The sequence below is a fragment of the Hyla sarda genome, chromosome 2 (assembly GCF_029499605.1).
Source record: "Hyla sarda isolate aHylSar1 chromosome 2, aHylSar1.hap1, whole genome shotgun sequence".
In the NCBI taxonomy this organism is placed as follows: domain Eukaryota; kingdom Metazoa; phylum Chordata; class Amphibia; order Anura; family Hylidae; genus Hyla; species Hyla sarda.
The window spans coordinates 442,375,863-442,396,892 of NC_079190.1; the positions used below are offsets into that span (position 1 = coordinate 442,375,863).

The following is a 21,030-nucleotide window of genomic DNA, read 5'->3' on the forward strand; positions in this document are numbered from 1 at the left end:
TGGGGACCACCGTCTTAAAGGATAATAGGTTGTCCGGGCATGATGGGAGTTGTAGTTTTTCAATTATTGGACTGCCATAAGTTTAAGAACACAGTCCTAAAGGATAATAGGCTGTCTGGGCATGATGGGAGTTGTAGTTTTTCAATTGCTGGGTGGTTACAGGTTGGGGAGCGCTGTCTTAAAGGATAATAGGTTGTCCGGGCATGATGGGAGTTGTAGTTTTGCAATCGCTGGACGGTCACAGGTTGGGGAAAACCATCTTAAAGGAGAATAGGTTGTCTGGGCATGATGGGAGTTGTAGTTTTGCAATTATTGGACTGCCATAAGTTTAAGAACACAGTCCTAAAGGATAATAAGCTGTCTGGGCATGATGGGAGTTGTATTTTTTCAATTGTTGATGGTCACAAATTTGGGAGCACTGTCTTAAAGGATAATCGGTCTTCCGGGCATGATGGGAGTTGTAGTTTTGTATTCGCTGGATGGTCACAGTTTGGGGAACACCGCCTTAAAAGGATAATAGGTTGTTCGGGCATGCTGGGAGTTGTAGTTTTGCAATTACTGGACTGCCATAGGTTGAGGAACACCATCTTAAAAGGATAATAGCTTATCCGGGCATGATGGGAGTTGTAGTTTTGCAATCGCTGGAGGGTCACAGGTTGGGGAACACCGCCTTGAGGGTAAAATGGTTCTGCAGCCCTGATCAGCTAATAACTCCCAATGAGTTTATTATCAGCGGGCAGGCAGGAGTTGCTGTAACCCAAGCCTTCCGCACATTCTTGTTCAGCCCTGAACTGCGGAGACAAATGAAATATTTCACACAAGCTTGAACCTCAGCCAGAGCCAGAAAACATTAATAAACTTTGTAAAGTTCTGGCTGAGCCTTGGAGAACACCAGTCAGACAGCAGCGGTAGTGAGCTGTATAACAGGGCTCCTTATAAGGCTGGCCCATGACGTCATGCTCTATAGGCTTGGGACACGCTGAGAGCCTATCTTTCATTGTTTGCCTTTTCCATTGGAATGCTCACATCTCATGCCTGGGAGAAAACTGCCTCTCCAAGACGTCCGTCCCTCTATGGGGCAGCAGCAGCTGTGGCTCCACTCTGCAGCTCTACAACCCCAGGTAAGAGGAGGGGAGCCCGCACATCTGCCATACAGCTCCGCAGCCTCCCTGGCTACATTACACACTGCACACAACTTAGCAGAGCTGAGTTTGTCAGGTTGTTGTGTAACCTTGGCTTCTGTAGCCATTATTTTAAACACTGTGCCCAAGAAACCAACATGACAGCTTCAGCTCTGCTTCACCTATATGCAGCGCCAAAGTATTCTGCAGCAACTCGCTGGTCCTGCACACTCTGTCTACATTACACACTGTGCAAACCTAGCAAAAAAGTTAGCAGAGCTGAGTTTGTCAGGTTGTTGAGTGTTTTAACCTTTGCTTCTGTAGGGGATATTTTAAACAAAGTGACAGCAACATGACATCTTCAGCTCTGCTTACCTATATGCAGCACCAAAGTATTCTGCAGCAACTCGCTGGTGTGGCACACTGTAATGCAGTTTATCCCAATGGGGGTGCCTCCAGCTGTTGCAAAACTACAACTCCCAGCATGCCCGGACAGCCTTTGGCTGTCCGGGCATGCTGGGAGTTGTAGTTTTGCAACAGCTGGAGGCACCCCCGTTGGGAAACAGTGCTGTAATGTCTACATTACACACTGTGCAAAACTTAGCAAAAGTTAGCAGAGCTGAGTTTGTCAGGTGGTTGTGTAACCTTTGCTTCTGTAGCCATTATTTTAAACACTGTGCCCAAGAAACCAACATGACAGCTTCAGCTCTGCTTCACCTATGTGCAGCGCCAAAGTATTCTGCAGCAACTCGCTGGTCCTGCACACTCTGTCTACATTACACACTGTGCAAACCTAGCAAAACAGTTAGCAGAGCTGAGTTTGTCAGGTTGTTGAGTGTTTTAACCTTTGCTTCTGTAGGGGATATTTTAAACACAGTGACAGCAACATGACATCTTCAGCTCTGCTTACCTATATGCAGCACCAAAGTATTCTGCAGCAACTCGCTGGTGTGGCACACTGTAATGCAGTGTTTCCCAACGGGGGTGCCTCCAGCTGTTGCAAAACTACAACTTCCAGCATGCCCGGACAGCCAACAGCTGGAGGGACCCCCGTTAGGAAACAGTGCTGTAATGTCTACTTTACATACTGTACAAAAATTGCAAAAGATAGCAGAGCTGAGTTTGTCAGATTGTCTTTGTGCTTTAACAAGGTTTACCTTCGCTTCTGTGGGAGTCATTTTAAACACAGTGACAGTAACAGGACATCTTCAGCTCTGCTTCACCTATAGGAAGCGCCAATGTCTTCTGCAGCAACTAATTCTGGGAACAGAGAAAGTCGCAAGAATAAGGGCAGCACCTGGATAGGGACATGACAGAAGAAGAGCAGGCTACGGGAAAGGAGAGGCTTTGGTACAAATGTAGCAGAGTTGAACGTGTTATGTAACCATGTAAAGTTACGGCGTACCAAGAATTTTAGGATAGGGTCACACGTGCCATATTTTGCTGTGTATTTTCTGCACTGACTTTAATGGGTAGGAAAATACCCTGCAGCAAATACGCAGCAAAACGCGGCACATTTAACCCTACCTTTAGGATGTATTCACATGTACAGTATCCTGCACATATGTGATGTAGCAGAGGTAATGCCGTGTTAAGTCATTTAGTGTACAATGACATTTGCAGCATAAAATATGCGCAGAATACCGTACGTGTGAATACACCCTTCTGAAGTTTTGTTTTTGTTAAAGTTTACCTACGGACAAACGAACAGCCATTTGCCACAACTCGTTCTCCAGATTACAAACTCGGCTCTGCTACGTCTTCACACAGCCGTCACGTACAGGAAGAGCAGGGTTGTTACTGGAGCGGTGTTCTCGGATAAATTGGTAGCAGGGTTGACCTATAGCTGGATGACCAACTCAGCTCTGCTACATATGTACTAGATAAGAGGCTACAATTACATGCAGTGTTGGTAAGGTTTTTAGGGGGTTATACAAGAGTAAGATGCATGTTCTACATTGGGCTTATTGGGACACTATCTAGTCTTGCACGGACATAAGTTAGTTTGCTACAAAATGAACCAAAATTGACACTTTTAAAAGATTTTTATTTATTTATTATTTTTAAATCTATAAATTATGCTAAATATCAGATTAATGTGATATAGAAGATGACATTAGTAGGCACTGATCACATTGATTATGTAAGAAAATTGTTTCCCATATGCCCTATTCCAGTGTTTTCCCAACCAGGGTGCCTCCAGCTGTTGCAAAACTACAACTCCCAGCATGCCCGGACAGCCGTCGGCTGTCCGGGCATGCTGGGAGTTGTAGTTTTGCAACAGCTGGAGGCACCCCGGTTGGGAAACACTGCCCTAGCCAGTAGTTGGACCCCTGCGATGGGGTCACGCATGCAAAAGACTGCTCCATGTATTGTCTATGGGAGCTCTGGACATTTATAGCACATTACTAGCTCCGGAGATCCCGTAGACAATACATGGAGCAACGGTGTTTATGCACAACTTGCCAACCTGTTTAGAGGTGCAATTGAACCCCCAGTGGTCTGACACTTATCTTCTATCCACAGGATGGGGGGATAAGTGTTGGAAGAACATTGTTTCCCATATGCCCTATTCCAGTGTTTTCCCAAACAGGGTGCCTCCAGCTGTTGCAAAACTACAACTCCCAGCATGCTGAGAATTGTAGCTTTGCAACAGCTGGAGACACCCTGGTTGGGAAATACTGTGATGGAAGTTTAGATCAGGAGGACTCCCCCCAGGTATACCCATGACAGAGAGTGCCACAGTTATATATATATATATATATATATATATATATATTAGTTATATGTGTGTATATATATATACCATATATATATATATATATATATATATATATATATATATATATATATATATATAGTTAAACAACTAAAAATTTCTGTATTATATATAAATAGTTATATTTATATATATAGTTATATGTATGTATGTATATATATATATATATATATATATATTATATAATTTTTTATTTTTTTTTCATTTTTCATAGAGCACTACACCATTCCATACCACCTAAAAAAAATATAGGGGCATACACAGCCTTAATGGAGGCCAAAAAAATATATATATACACATCCTTTAGCCCTCCGATGAATACATCCGCCATATACACCAAATGTAGGCTCTGAAAGGGATGTATAGCTGTATCTCCAATACTGAAGCGTCTGGCGGTGAGAAGCAGCATGTAGCCTGCCCCATGTCTACAGAGGTTACACTGTTGGACATGATAGACATTATTCTCCGGTGGGGATTCTTCAGCATTCTTCAGTCACATGTTTTTAAGCTAAACGTTTGTTAAACCGAAAAAAAAAAAAAAAAATTTGAAGCATGTCACTTTTGAAGGTCTCGCCATGTCGGTAACAGAAGGTCAAACCTTCTCCAAAAGTTCAGATTCCTTCCTGTACCATGTGCAGTGAATTAGGAAAACAAATAAAAAATGTGTTTCTGGTAATGCTGGAATAATCCTGGAAATTGCGCGTTCGGCAGGGGACGAGCGAACTGCGGACGTAATGAAGGGGGGGGGGGGGGGGGGCGCTTCTCCGGGCTATTGTTCTGGACCAGACTAAACAAAAAAGAAACGCTGGACGGATACAAATTGACTTCAGGACGGAATAAAAGAAGCGATGCGTGTCCCGTAAAAGTGGCGAAGGATTAGGAACCGGCTGAAAAACAATCGGCACGTAACATCTTCGAGATTAGAGAGAATAAAAAACTCATGGGCATGCTGGGAGTTGTAGTTTTGCAACAGCTGGAGAGCCACAGGTTGGAGGTCACAGCTCTACAGTATAGTACTATGGATAGTTATAGTACTCAATGGGGGAGATTTATCAAAACCTGTGCAGAGGAAGAGTGGTGCAGTTGCCCATAGCAACCAATCAGATTGCTTCTTTCATTTTCCACAGGCCTCTAAAGAGGCCTGTGGAAAATGAAAGAAGCAATCTGATTGGTTGCTATGGGCAACTGCACCACTCTTCCTCTGCACAGGTTTTGATAAATCTCCCCCAATATCTTCAATATGGGCAATGAGAAGCTATGCTAATATATTAGGCAACTGCATATATGGCAATACCCCAATATACTTGGAATCCCATGCAGTAAATCCAGGCTCCTATATGTCTTCTGTCTCAAACAATAAAAAGGCCGTCTGTATTTTGTGAATGGACCCGTAGGGTTAGGCTGGGTTCACACCACGTTTTTCCAGTTCCTGTATCAGGTTTTGAGGAATCGTTTTTCATCCAAAAACCGGACTAATCTGTATCAAAACGTGTGTACACATTTTAACCCGTATACGGTTTGAAAAATGATGTCCGGTTCCATCTATTTTTTAAGAAAAAAAAAAGGATACGTTTCTAACTTTTCACTCTATTATGAATAAAGTTTCACTTGTTTGACTGAAATTCCAAGAAAAAAAAAAACTGTGCGGTCTGTACGGTTCCCATTGACTCCCATGTTAAAAAAAAACACGTGTACGGTTTCCATACGGTTTTTCACCCGGACTAAAAACCGTGAAAAAACGTATACGTGGTTTTTTTTTAACATGGGAGTATATGGGAACCGTACAGACCGCACAGTTTTTTTTTTCTTGGAATTTGAATCAAACAAGTGAAACTTTATGTGCGGTCCCATGTAAAAAAAAAACAACAAAAAAAAACACATATACGGTTTCCATACGATTTTTCACCTGGACCAAAAACCGTGGAAGGCTACGGTTTTGGGAACGGGGAAAAAAACGGACAAAACTGTACAAGAGGCAAACGGACACAACCGGATGTATCTTTTGGCATACGGTTTTCAATGGAGAGTCAACGCATACGGTTTTCAAATTAAAAACCTATACGGGAAATGTATTGCCAAAACGTGATTTGAACCCAGCCTCAGGCTGGGTTGCAGTACGGTTTTTTAACCGGAGTCAAAACCGTGGTTGACCACGTTTTTGTCTCCCGTTTAAAAACCGTACATACGTTTTATTTTTTTTATTTTTTTAACATGGACGTCAATAGGAAACACACATGTATACAGTTCCATTCGGGAAACCGTTTACGGTTTTTACTTTGCACATGCGCATTTGCATCCCAAAGTCCCCACCCAACACCCCTCCCACTAAAAATTGACAAAATTATCAAAAACGTATGTTTTATTTTATTTTTCGTAAAAACGGACAGAACTGTATGCACTTTTAAAAACAGTATACAGTTAAAAAAAAACGCATTAACGGTTTACTTTTTCCCCATACTGTCCCCATCCGTTTTTTTGCCGTACGGTTTTCTTTAGAAAAACTGATTGAAAACAGTATGGCAAAAACGTGATGTGAACCCAGCCTTACGGTGGGATATTGGAAGGATGAGGAGTACGAACCTCTTCAGCAGTGACCTCTAACCTGTGGCTCTCCCAGCAACTTTAGGCATGCTGGGAGTTGTAGTTTTGCAACAACTAGAGAGTCACAGCTCTACAGTATAGTACTATGGATAGTTATAGTATTCAGTTCTATATAAGAAAAATAAACTATGCTAATATATTAGGCAACTGCAAATCCAGGCTCTCACACACATTATATATATATACATACATACACACACACACACACACACATAGATAATTGGATTCCTGATTCATGGGGATTTTGGGAGGATGAATAGTACGAACCTCTACAGCAGTGAACTACAAACTGGGGCTCTCCAGGTGTTGCAAAACTACAACTCCCAGCATGCCCGGACAGCCAGCGGCTGTCCGGGCATGCTGGGAGTTGTAGTTTTGCAACAACTGGAAAGAAGCAGGTTAGGTCAGAGCTTCACAGTATAGTACTATGGATAGGTTGAGTTCTTTATTGGCATAGAGAAACTATGCTAGTATATTAGGCAATTGCATATATGGCCATTCCCTAATATACTCTGAATTCAGTGAATCTAGGCTCATATATGTCTTCTGTCTCACAGAATAATAAGGCCGCCTTTATTCTGGGAATGGATCCGCAGGGTGATGCAGGGAGATTGCATTCCTGGCTTGTGTCCTGCTTAAAGGGGTATTCCAGGAAGATTTTTTTTTTCTTTTTTTTTTATATATCAACTGGCTCCAGAAAGTTAAACAGATTTGTAAATGACTTCTATTTAAAAAAAATCTTAATCCTTTAATAATTATCAGCTGCTGAAGTTGAGTTGTTGTTTTCTGTCTGGCAACAGTGCTCTCTGCTGACATCTCTGCTTGTCTCGGGAACTGCAAAGAGTAGAAGAGGTTTTTCTATAGGGATTTGCTTCTAAACTGAGCGGTTCCCGAGACAGGTGTCATCAGAGAGCACTGAGACAGGAAAGAACACCTCAACTTCAGCAGCTCATAAGTACTGAAAGGATTAAGATTTTTTTAATAGAAGTCATTTACAAATCTGTTTAACTTTCTGAAGCCAGTTGATCTATATAAAAAAGTTTTTTCCTGGATAACCCCTTTAAAGGGGTACTCCCGTGGAAAACTTTTTTTTTTAATCAACTGGTGCCAGAAAGTTTAACATATTTGTAAAATACTTCTATTAAAAAATCTTAATCCTTCCAGTACCTTTTAGGGGCTCTATACTACAGAGGAAATGTTTATCTTTTTAGATTTCTCTGATGTCATGACCACAGTGCTCTCTGCTGACCTCTGCTGTCCATTTTAGGAACTGTCCAGAGCAGCATATATTTGCTATGGGGATTTCCTCCTGCTCTGGACAGTTCCTAAAATGGACAGCAGAGGTCAGCAGAGAGCCCTGTGGTCAAGACATCACAGGAAATGCATTTCTTTTTGGGATTTTTCTTTAGTATACAGCCCCTAAAAAGTACTGGAAGGATTAAGATTTTTTATTATAGAAGTAATTTACAAATCTGTTTAACTTTCTGGCACCAGTTGATTTAAAAAAAAAAAAAAAAGTTTTCCACGGGAGTACCCCTTTAAGGAAAGATCCCGTGACTAGAAGTATACTGGAAATATCAACAAAAACATTTTTCCAGTAAAATATTTATTTATTCTCAACATAATAATAGAAGTGGTTCAAGACAAATAATGAACCCAAAATCAAAGTCGCTCAATCTGCAGCCCAGGAAAGAGTCAGGTGGGGGACTCTAATCTTATCCCTATCTGAGATGCCTGCCTGTCAAAACTGTAGGTCCCCTGTCCTTATGACCTGGGCCCACACCGGAACCTCCTAGTAGACCCTTGGCTAGGTTGGGTATACAGATAATAGATATGGTATACAGGTATGATTGGCTGCAGCAGTGATAGCCCCTTAAAACATCAAATGTCAGTATAGACGAACAGATTTGACTACATAGGAGACAATAACATGGTAGATAAAGTGCGGACGGCGGACAGACCTATTAAGCGGATGCTACCCACCACCGTAACAGGGTGTGATCCTTTCCCTAGTCATCCACTGAGAAAACCTAGCCGGACCGAGCTCCCATCCCAGGGATGCAATTATCAGACCAGTTGCCTCCATCTTGGATATAACACCCATAGTAAGGATTTTCCTAGCACCCAGCTACTCATCTATAAGATCCTTATGATACTCACCTGAACTGTCCATACGTCTACTACTTATCCTCTTCTATAACCGAAGTGAGGATTATCCACTGTACGCACGCCATCAGCATCATTTATTTATACAAGTGAAGGCACGCCGACTGCCGTGCAGGGGCCCTGGTGACCCGTTTCTAAGTATTCCTTACTAATCCCTGATGAGCTACCTGCAGTAATACAGAGAGCGAAACGCGTTGGTGGTGTATGGTTTTACTCATACGCATAATGATATCCTAAGTTATGCTATGCAGACAACTGTTCTTGTCTTATGTATGAATACGGTGCTACCCCCACCCCCCTGGGTAACACCCACGGGTACAAATTGCTACTTTATCTACCACATTATTGTCTCCTATGTAGTCAAATCTGTTCGTCTGTATGGACATTTGATGTTTTAAGGGGCTATTACCTGCTGCAGCCAATCATACCTGTATACCATAGCTATTATCCGTATCCACACCTAGCCCGGGGTCTACTAGGCGGTTCCGGTGTAGGCCCAGGTCATAAGGACAGGGGACCTACAGTTTTGACAGGCAGGCATCTCAGATAGGGATAAGATTAGAGTCCCCCCACCTGACTCTTTCCTGGGCTGCAGATTGAGCGACTTTGCTTTTGGGTTCATTATTTGTCTTGAACCACTTCTATTATTATGTTGAGAATAAATAAATATTTTACTGGAAAATGTTTTTGTTGATATTTATATGACTAAGGCTGCGTTCACACGGCCGTCTAGACCCGTCCCGTTCATCTCCTGTCAAAAATAAAAAAAACTGACAATAACGGATGTTATCCGTTTGTATCCATCATTGTTCAGATAATAAACCCCAAAAAAAGTTTTTTTGTTCTGAGCATGCTCAGAAGTAAAAACGGATCAAGAAACGGATTGAAAAAACAGATGCAAATGGATGACATTAAAAGCTCATCCGTTTTCCATAGACTTCAAGGTTAAATTTACTGTATCCAATTTTTCTTCCATTTTTTTGACGGAAGAAAAAATACAGCATGTGCAGTTTTTTCTGCCATCAAAAAAACGGAAATGAGAGCAGACGGGTACAAACGGATGTAAACGGATTGTAAAAAAAATACCATTGACAAGAATGGTATTTTTTTTAAACCGTTTGTAATCCGTTTACAGCCTGCAAGAACGGAACCGAAACGGGGATAAAGAAAACGGGGACAGACGGCCGTGTGAACGCAACCCTTACACAACATATTTCCTATACTACCTTAGACCAGTAACGTGTATACAAGTCACGTCTATGGGCCCTCTGACAAGCTATAGAAGTATACCGGTCGCAGGGCCAAAAGGCAGCCAAAAACACTGAATAAAACTTTACAGTTCATATAAAACTACTACAATACATAAACAGGTTTAATCTGCAAAAATCATAAACTGGCTTTCGTTTGTGGATTGCTATAGAGGACACGGAACCATTGTATCCAGCTCATAGACTATCAAATTGGGGGAATTTTTTATCCTCTAATTTTTGCGCTATTGTTATGTTGTCTTCGCAGACTTGGTCCTTTTTTTCTTGATGTCCGCTTCCGGCCAGCGTGGTTAGCAGATATACTGATTGGTGTGCTGAATTTAATTACTTGTGCAAAAAATATTTTTGCGTGCAAATTTTTGCGCAAATGTACTCCAGCAACCAGCTGGCGTAGGAATGTATGTGAGTTAATGATAAAGTCTTTCCTAAGCCTCAAAATGTACAGACAAATTTGGATATTTGTTTTTTCCTGCCGAATACTGTAGCTTTCAGCACTTGTAGAACTACATGTCTCAGCATGCTGGGATGACAGTACATCATTGGATTCACTAGTCTAATGTTGACAGTCGATGCGGCGGTTCTTTCAGAGTTTCGCTCGGGTCATGCAGCACATATGCAAAAAAAAACTTAGCCCCATTGTCATTGCGAATCCTCCCAAAATAACGACGTAAGGGTGCATTCACACGCTATTACTCGCAGCGGGTTTTCCTCTGTGGGAATCCTGCTGCGGTTTAGGCAACCATTGATTTAAATGGGTCCACAGACAGTCTGCAATAGTGTCAGATTTGCGGACTGTCCGCGGATCCATTCAAATGAATGGTAGCGTAACTCGCAGCCGGTTTCCCACCCCGGCTAGTTACTAGCGTGTGAACGCACCCTAACACAGATTTCTTTTTTAAGTGACATGCCAAGTTCCGTGGCAAATTTGGTTTATGGCATATGAACGGGGTTGTGCATGGGATGCTTTTGGGCGCCATGCAGATTTTGGCACATTAATTTATTTTAAGGCCTCATTCACACGGCGAAACTTGGTGTAAAAATTCAGCTTGGAAATTCCGTTGCGGCACAATCCCATTGATTCTGCTGGACTGTGCCCATGGTGGAATTTCTGCTGCGGAAATTCCGATTCCAGACTCCTTTCTGTGAAAAACACTGGGAAATGCATTGTCTATAAAGACAGCGCATTTCAGAGCGGTCCTAACGCTGGCGTTTTCTGCCGGGGGCATGCTGTCATTTCGCTGTGTGAACATAGCTTTATGCTAAGTTGACAATGTTTAATAGTCGGCTGGAATAATCGGTCAGAGATTCCAAGTGCAGCCAGACTCCAAGGGGGAGATTTATCAAAACCTGTCTAGAGGAGAAGTGTCAGTTGCCCACAGCAACCAATCAGATCACTTCTTTCATTTCTGAAAAGGCCTGTGAAAAATGAAAGAAGCAATCTGATTGGTTGCTATGGGCAACTCAGACACTTCTCCTCTAGACAGGTTTTGATAAATCTCCCCCCCCCCCCCCCCCCAAGTGCGGATCGTGTTTACATTGCTGTCCCCATAGATGGCAATGGATTTCAGGTGGATTCCTCAAGGTCATTCTTTCAGCTGCGGAATTTCAATGGCGGAAACTCTGCAGTGGAAATTCCGCAAAATGGACCGTGCAGCGTAATCCAATTGACAGCAATAAGATTCTGCTGTATCGGAATTTCCAAGCGGAATTTCAAAAGCGGAATTAAACTCGGAAATTCTGCAGCGTGAACACGGAGCCTGTATGGTGGAACGTGGAAGTTGCATGGCTCCCTAGCGCAGAGCCAGATGGCCTTCATGGGCTTCCATATCAAGCAGAACAACTCTCCACCTGATACAATGCACGTAGTGGAGTATATATATATATATATATATATATATATATATATATATGTATATATAGCACGTGATTAAGCATTTCTGGATTGGACAGGGTCTGTATGGAATCAGAGGCATGAGTCTAAATGACAGGGCTGTATTGTGGGCATGTGCATAAGATTTGTGTAGTAAAGTGTTTACCAACGTGCCTCCAGCTGTTGCAAAACTACAATTCCTAGCATGCCCGGACAGCCGAAGGCTGTCCGAGCATGCTGGGAGTTGTAGTTTTGCAACAGCTGGAGGTACGTTGTTTAGTGAAGTGTCATAAAGATGAGGAAAAAGGAAGACATGCAGTCAGTATCTCTCCAGTTGTAGCACTACAAGTACCAGCATGCAGACAGAGCGCACGCCCTGTGTTACGATCACTGACTAGACATGCTTCATCTTGCAAATCCACAACACCTAGAGAGCGACAAGCTGTTATATGAGGCAGTGATGCTTCTGTGTCAGCATGGAATCCTGCCACTGTCTGCAGATAACAAGGTTTAATGGTGATCTACAATACGGGGATGTTAAATATTCATTCTCTGTTTAACTACATTTTAGACTGTGCAAAAAAAAATAAAGAAAAATTAAAGAATTTCCTCCCACGCGTCAGGTCCTGCGCCAGTGAAGCTTACAATTAAATTTCCTTTCTGCAAGCCACACGCCTCCCCTCCACACACAAGCCAAGGTCTATTCAATGGGATGCGGCAGCCTGTCAGTAGCCGTCTATAGTAGTGGTTCTCATCCTGGGGTACAAGTAGCCCCAGGGGTACTTAGCAGTTCTCCAGGGGGTACTTGAAAAAAAAACATCAGTAATGGCAGCCACAAACACTGGTTACCGATCTGGACCACTTTGAAAGAAATGGTAGGCTGACGTCACTGCACCGAGGAGCGGAGCAGGAGGACAGCAAAGGGGAAGCGCGGGCACTGGGCAGCTGTGGGCAGTAACTACCATCAGCTTTGTTGCTCCACTGCCCTGCAGACCAGGGACCTACTGCTATGAGCCATAACAATAGGTCCCCAGAGGAGCAGTGGAGCACCAAAGCGGGACAGTATGGTGGCCTACAACTATGTATGGGGCAGTTTGGGGGCCTACAGCTATATTTGGGGGCACAGAGAACGGGACAAGGTGATTACCGTTGTCGTCAGTGTCACCTGCACTACCTGTCTGTACCAACAGGTTACACTGGTGACAGATTTCCTGCAACGGAATATTCAATGGGATTCTGCTGGAGCAGCAATCTAATCCTGCCTGCATGATTGATCGAGCCAGTATAGGAGCACCGATCAAAGAGATCTGCACTGGTTATCTGCAGCTGATCGGCGCGTCTAAAAGAGCCCTTACCTGTGAGATTTCTGAAACAATGTTTAGATGAGGGGAGTAATTAAAGCTACATCTTAAAGGGGACCTGATGCAATGAACATGCAGTCTGATCTGCCAGCATCATGTTATAAAGTGGGAGGAGCTAAGCATATCGATAGACAGATTATATATATATATATATATATATATATATATATATATATATATATATATATAATCTGTGGAAAAAGATTGCGTATTAGGCTGCATTCACACCACGTTTTTGCAATACAGTTCTTGTATCAGGTTTTTGATGAAAAACAGATTCCTCAAAACCGGACTAAACTGTATCAAAACGTGTGTACAAATTTCCACCCGTAAAAAAAACATACGTTTTTAACTTTTCACTCCATTTTGAATAACGTTTCACTTGTTTGATTGAAATTCCAAGAAAAAAATAACTGTGCAAAGTCAAAAAACGTATGGTGAAAATCAGATGGAACCGTACGCACATACAGGTCTGTACGGTTCCCATGTTAAAAAAAAATAACAATAAAATAAAACATATACGGTTTAATACAATTTTTCACCCGGTCCAAAAACCGTGGTAGACTAAGGTTTTGGGTACGGGAAAAAAAATGGACAAAACCGTACAGGATGCCAAACGGACACAACCGGATGCATCTTTTGGCATATGGTTTTCAATGGAGAGTAAATGCATACGGTTTTCAATGGAGAGTCAATGCATACGGTTTTCAATGGAGAGTCAATGCATACCGTTTTCAATACGGTTCCGTACAGTTTTCACATTGAAAACGTATACAGGAACTGTATTGCAAAAACATGGTGTGAATGCAGCCTTACTGAGTGAAATTCCTGCTCACTGTGAGCTTAGAAGTCCAGTGGGCGGTGCTAATCAGTGAGTATTCATGCTCATACAGTAAGACCTCCCACTGGACTGCGGAGCATTAAAGGAGCAGAAATTTCTATCAATAAATTCTTACTTCTAATTGATCTTTTCCCACAAAATTATGTATCAGTCTGCTCAGTTCTTCCTGTTCTATAACATGATGCTATTAGATTGGATAGCATTTTCAAGCTGACAAGTTCCCTTTAATACAAAATATAGTTAAAGGGGTTCTCCGCTGCCCCAGCGTTTGGAACATTTTGTTCTAAACGCTTGGAGCAAGCGGCAGGGGTCGTGATGTCACGCCACACCCCCTCAATGCAAGTCTATGGGAGGGGGCGTGGCAGCCGCCACGCCCCCTCCCATAGACTTGCATTGAGGGGGTGCGGCGTGACTTCACTAGGGGGCGTGACCGTAATGCCACTACCCCTGCCGCCCACACCCAGCGTTCTAAACAAACAACGGGTGCTGCACAGAGATCACAGGGGTCCTGCCACTGGGACCCCACGATCAGACATCTTATCCCCTATCCTTTGGAAAGTGGATAAGATGTCTAGGGGCAGAGTAACCCTTTAATGTACTGTCTTTTATGACTAGGAGTGGTATAGAATGTTCCCACTCTCCTTCTCTCTGTATTTCTAGATAGAAGATACAGAGGAAGGACACCCCAACTTCTGTCTCCCCTAAATACACAATATTAGGTCATTTAATGGAAGCGTTTCCTATGAAGCAGATTAAAGCACAGCAGAGCCGGCCAGCCGGCCGAGTATCAGAACATCCCTCAAAGCCCTACCAGCTGCCGCTCAGATGGTCTGGCAAGTACTTTACAAAGGAAAACACTTTCTAATTTGTATTTCCCCAATTCCCATGTACGGTCAGTTTAGGCTGAGCAGAATTTATACAGAAATGGCTTAAAAAACACAAAAAATTTGAATAAATAAGTTAGTAGCAAAAGGCATCTCTCAGGGAAATTCCTGGAATATCCATATTAGGCCTTTCGGAATCAATTACACGTAATATGAAGAACGTGATGGCTGCTGATTCACAGCAATAACACGCAGCATTAACGGTCCACATACGGTGGGATATATATATTCAGTAAAGGGTACATCCACCTCGGAGCATCATTTTACTTTTCATTTAATACCTATATTAAGATCTTTATACCCAGAGCTGAATTCACAGTTCTGCTTGTTATCATTGGAAACATCTTGTCAGACACATCTTAACAGCTCAGTGTAACGCAGTCGGAGAGTTAGATGTTCCAAATTCCAGTGCCTGGTATTACGACACTTCCCAGAATGTAAATCTCCAGTGCAATTGAGTCACAAAAGAATGCGGAGAGAGATTTCAGCTCTGAAGTCAGCAGAATTACCAATGCAGCTTTGGAGTACAATATATGCTGAAATCTCATTGTATTAAAGGGGTACTCCGGTGGAAAGCTTTTTTTTTATTTATTTATTTTTAAATCAACTGGTGACTTCTATTTAAAAAAAAATCTTAATCTTTTCAGTACTTATTAGCAGCTGTATGCTACAGAGGAAATTCTAGTCTTTTTGAATTTCTTTTTTGTCTTGTCCACAGTGCTCTCTGCTGACACCTCTGTCCGTGTCAGGAACTGTCCAGAGCAGCATAGGTTTGCTATGGGGATTTTCTCCTGCTCTGGACAGTTCTTAAAATGGACAGAGATGTCAGCAGAAAGCACTGTGTTCTAAAAAGAAAATAATTTCCTCTGTACTATTCAGCAGCTAATAAGTATTGGAAGGATTAAGATTTTTTAATGGAAGTAATTTACAAATCTGTTTCACTTTCTGGCACCAGTTGATTTAAATAAAAAAAAAATATTCCACCGGATTATCCCTTTAGCAAAGCTATTCATTTTATGCAGAATAAAGCTTTATGTAAACTCTGAAATGTTACACTAAATTAAGGATATTATTGTGAATGTTTTTTTTTTTTTTTCTGTATATGACTATGGGATGGGGGCTTTTGCCTGAGCTACTGTTAATTGAATGTAGCGGATGTGAAGTATATCACTAAATGCTCAGTAGGAAGACTTCTACAGACATGCTCTGTATTGTGTAGGTAGAGGAAGAAGGGAAGCTGTGACCATCACCTGTTGTGAATGGTGGATCCCGTATTATTTGCCTCCATCTTTAAAACAAAAGTGATTGCTGAAAAGCGATCTCTACTGAACTGCAGGTGTCCGATTACTATGAGAGTCGTCTGAAGAAAAAGATTTTAAACATACCTGTCATATCACAGAAAAAAGTTATGATTATATATGTTACTCACTAGATTAGGCAGATTTTTTACATGTATTTTTAATGTGTCTAGCTTCTGTATTTGGCTCACAAATACCTCTGTTCTGCTTCTAACCCATTTTGACATCAATTGCTTAGGAAGGGGTGTGTCTGAGGCAGCACGGAACCTGCCTTCACTCACCATGCATTCACTTCCTCCCTGAGTCTGCTGTGCTGGGTCTCTATATCCAATCACTGCAGGCTTCTCTGTAACCCCCTCCTCCCTGTTTTCAGACAAGAGACAGGACAGGAGTGAGCACAGAGTGTAAGTCCCGCCCTCACTTACTAGACTTTGTTCCTGCCTGTCCTCCAGCTTGGACAAAGATGATGCTGCAGTCAGACAGGATTATGTTCTGGATGGTATGAGGACCCCTAGTGGTCTTTTTTATAGACCATGATTTCTATAACAATGACATTACAATTTTTTTTTAGGAAGTATATTAAAAAATGGTTTTGCCAAAATGTGCAACATACAAAAAGTTTTTGATTCTGACAGTGTACATTTAAGTTTTTCTTTAATATAGATAGTGGCATGGCAAAAAAAATGTAATAAGTTGTATAACATATTGTATTAAAGGGGTTATCCAGGAAAAAACTTTTTTTTTTTAAATATATCAACTGGCTCCAAAAAGTTAAACAGATTTGTAAATTAATTCAATTAAAAAAATCTTAATCCTTTCAGTACTTATGAGCTGCTGAAGTTGAGTTGTTCTTTTCTGTCTAAGTGCTCTCTGATGACACCTGTCTCGGGAACCGCCCAGTTTAGAAGCAAATCCCCATAGCAAACCTCTTCTACTCTGTGCAGTTCCCGAGACAAGCAGAGATGTCAGCAGAGAGCACTGTTGCCAGACACAAAACAACAACTCAACTTCAGCAGCTGATAACTATTGAAAGGATTAAGATTTCTTAATAGAAGTCATTTACAAATCTGTTTAACTTTCTGGAGCCAGTTGAGATAGATAGATATATATATATATTATATATATATATATATATATATATATATATATATATATATATATATACGGTATATAAAAAAAAGTTTTTTCCTGGATAACCCCTTTAAGCCACCGGTGACAAGCGAGGATAATCAGAATCATTCACTTTACATATTCCACTTTTAGAACTTTAAACATAGTTGCCTGCCATTGGCGCAACACTGTTTTTGAAAGCAGATGGCCAAGGACCATCGTAGTTTATTGCCCAAGAAACTGACCACTGTTTTACAAGCCAGAGTGGCCAGTGGTAGCCATATATAGAGGTAGACCAAAATGTGCTCTGCTCCCTCGACTCAAGTCTAAATGGATAGATTAGTCGTCTCCAAACGGTGACCCTCGAGAGGTTGATAAACTAACGGCTGTGCGGGCATGCTGGAAGTTGTAGTTTTGCTGAATCTCTAGGGCCACAGTTTGGAAATCACTATTAAAGGGGTATTCCCGGTTTATACATCCAATCCAAAGGATAGGGGATAAGATGTATGATCGCAGGGGTCCCGCCGCTGGCGGGACCCCTGCGATCATACATCTTATCCCCTATCCTTTGGATAGGGGGATAAGATATATAAACCTGGAATACCCCTTTAAATAACTATCTATCTTTCTATTAATCTATATATGAATAGTGACAAAGGGAAATTGCACTTTTCACCGGGGAAAAAAAAACAAAAAAAAAAAAAACACCTATCATTATGTATGGAAGAGACTTCAATCGATACGTGTCTGCACACCTGCCTACAAAAGGTGTTTTACTACAAATCCAAACTTCTTATTATTTGATAAGTGTTCATAATGTACTGCCAAGATGTCATACATACAATGTACCAAAACTTTCTACTCACAGTACAAACAGCCGGTGCCCGTGCCAAACGCCTCGCCACGTACAAGTGACAACAAGAAGCTCCTTCTCATCAATATTAGTTCACATCAACAATAAAAGGGGAATATTATCATTGGAAAACCTTTGTGTGAACCTCCGTATAAAGGGAGTAAATAGCTTTAAGGGTTATTCCAGCAATGTAAGGTTTAGCACCTACCCAGTGGATAGGTGTACTGGGTTAACAGCCCCATTAAATGGGCAATGTCAGTTAAAGGGGTGTTCCAGGAAAAAACTTTTTCCTATATATCAACTGGCTCCAGAAAGTTAAACAGATTTGTAAATTACTTCTATTAAAAAAATCTTAATCCTTTCAATAATTAACAGCTGCTGAAGTTGAGTTGTTGTTTTCTATCTGGCAACAGTGCTCTCTGCTGACATCTCTGCTCGTCTCGGGAACTGCACAGAGTAGAAGAGGTTTGCTATGGGGATTTGCTTCTAAACTGGGCGGTTCCGGTGACACGTGTCATCAGAGAGCACTTAGACAGAATAGAACAACTCAACTTCAGAAGCTCATAAGTACTGGAGCCAGTTGATATATATAAAAAAAAGTTTTTTCCTGGATAACCCCTTTAATGGGGTTATCCAGCTTAGGCTGGGTTCATACCGCGTTTTTGCAATACAGTTCCCATATACATTTTCAATTTGAAAACCGTACGGAACGTATTAAAAACCGTATGCATTGACTCTCCATTGAAAACCGTATGCCAAACGATGCATCAGGTGGTGTCCGTTTTGCATCCTGTATGGTTTTGTCAGTTTTTGTTCCCGTACCCAAAATAGTCGCCTAGTACGGTTTTTGGTCTGGGTGAAAAACCGTATTGAAACGTATAGGTTTTATTTATTTTTTTACATGGGAGTCAATGGGAACCGTACAGAACCGTATGTGCGTACGGTTCCATCTGGTTTTTACCATACAGTTTTAGACTTTGCACAGTTTTTTCCTTGGAATTTCAATCAAACAAGTGAAACTTTATTCATAATGGAGTGAAAAGTTTAAAACGTATACGTTTTTTTCTTTAAAAAAATGATGCAACTGGACATCCTTTTTCAAACCGTATATGGATTCAAATTTGTACACAGTTTTGATACAGTTTAGTCCGGTTTTGAGGAATCTGTTTTTTATCAAAAACCTGTTACGGGAACTGTATTGCAAAAACGTGGTGTGAACCCAGCCTAAGAATAATGTATCCCCCTACTCAAATAGGGGATAAGTGTCAGATTGCCTCTCCTTTCCTCCAGCACGTGGCGGGGGGTCAGCACGCGCCCTCAATGCATCTCTATGGGAGAGCTGAAGCGCTGTACTCGGGTATCTCCAGCTCTCCCACAGAGATGCATGGAGGGGGCATGGAGGGGGCATGTTGATCACCACTTTGTGCGGTGGACGACATAGCTCTGTGCAGGAGGAGGAGAACCAGGCAGGAGATTGCAGGGGGTCCCAGCGGTCAAACTCCCCCCCCCCCCCCCCAGTCTGAACACTCAGACCCCTTCTGATCAAAACTTCCAATGATTTTTTTGAGTCCCAATTCCAATTCCAGGAGAAGAGCGCGCTAAGGAAACAAATTTACAATGTAACTCTATAGGATTGTCAGCGTGCGCTTCTCTCCCCGCCTATTCTAATAATCTGTGGGGATCTGACCACTCAGACCCTGACCAATCAAAACTTTTGACATGTGTTTAGGACATGTCTAAGTTTTTAAGTGACAGTGTCCAACAAGTACACAATCGCAAGAATGATCCAGAAGAGGAGCGCGCGAAGAAGAAAAACCTACGATGTCTTGATCAGTCCGCGCTTCTTCCCCACCCATTCTAATGGCCACTCAGACCCGACTGACCCTGATATGTGAAAAGTTTTTTTTAAGTGACCGGTACACTTTTACTATGAAGTACCCCCACCATCTGACCCCATTGGAGTCCCTGGGTAAAGGTTGGATGTCTAGAGATTTAGACCAAAGGAGCTTTACGTGTTCTATATATTCACATGGATGACATCTTGTAATCCAAGGACCCTTTTTGTAGTGAACATGTGCACAGATGCAGCAATAACCAATATCATATAAAAAGGTATAAGATCTATTATAATGCTGTTAAGTATTTGTAGGTAGTAATATCAAGGTCTCAACCTTTACCCATTCCTGTCCCAAAGCTACCCATACACATAAGGCTTTGATCGGACAGAATTCAATCCCAGTAGGAAGAATCCTGGTAGCAACATAGGAATTATCCCAGTAGGAACATCCTGGACTAAATTGGCAGGTCAGGGAGTTTTTTTGTTTTTGTTTTATTTATTTATTTATTTTTTTAAGCTAACAGCGAGCTTGGGCAAAGTGCCAAATGATCAGTCGAATTTGGCCAATCATGTTGGATCCAACCTGATACCTCGTGTTTTTGGCAGACAACTATCTGTCGACAGCCTTCACAAACATTCCTCAGCGTACAAGTTTTAAATGATGGTTGGCCAAACCGGTTGTTTTGGCCAGCTTTTATTTCATGTGTATGGGCAGCTAAAATCATGGGAGGGAGTATAAAAAAAATAGTTCCCCTTTGTTACCAATTCCTCTTAAAGAGGATGTCCAAGAGTATAGGAAATTAAACTAAACTGCAGGAAATGTTATAAAAAAGAAATTATAAACCTCTCTCATTTGTTACATCTCTGGTGGTCCCCTCCGGTCTTCATTCTCCTGGTCCCAGTGACTGGCGGCACCAGTGGGGACCACCAGAGCATTGGCATTGGAGCAGAGAATATAACAGAGAAGAAAAGGTTTGATTTATTTTACAATATTTCCTGCAGCTAGTTTACTTGCTTAAATTTGAGGACCCCTCCTTTTAA

General features: G+C 41.7%; 2 protein-coding genes across 7 annotated transcripts in view; one reads left to right on the top strand and one right to left on the bottom strand.

Annotated features, from left to right (window-relative positions):
* CMSS1 (cms1 ribosomal small subunit homolog) overlaps positions 1-21,030 on the bottom strand; it is a 359,690-nt gene that overhangs the window by 291,317 nt on the left and 47,343 nt on the right. The window lies entirely within an intron of this gene.
* The window catches only part of FILIP1L (filamin A interacting protein 1 like), a 313,162-nt gene that overhangs the window by 254,227 nt on the left and 37,905 nt on the right, over positions 1-21,030 (top strand). Inside the window, exon 1 of one of the 4 annotated variants that reach the window (XM_056559278.1) lies at positions 912-1,121. The exons of the other annotated variants lie outside the window; for them this stretch is intronic. Within the exon in view, the coding sequence (XP_056415253.1) occupies positions 949-1,121 (173 nt within the window). The 5' untranslated portion in view covers positions 912-948. Of the gene's footprint in view, positions 1-911; positions 1,122-21,030 lie in introns of those variants that run through there. 4 annotated transcript variants of the gene reach the window in all.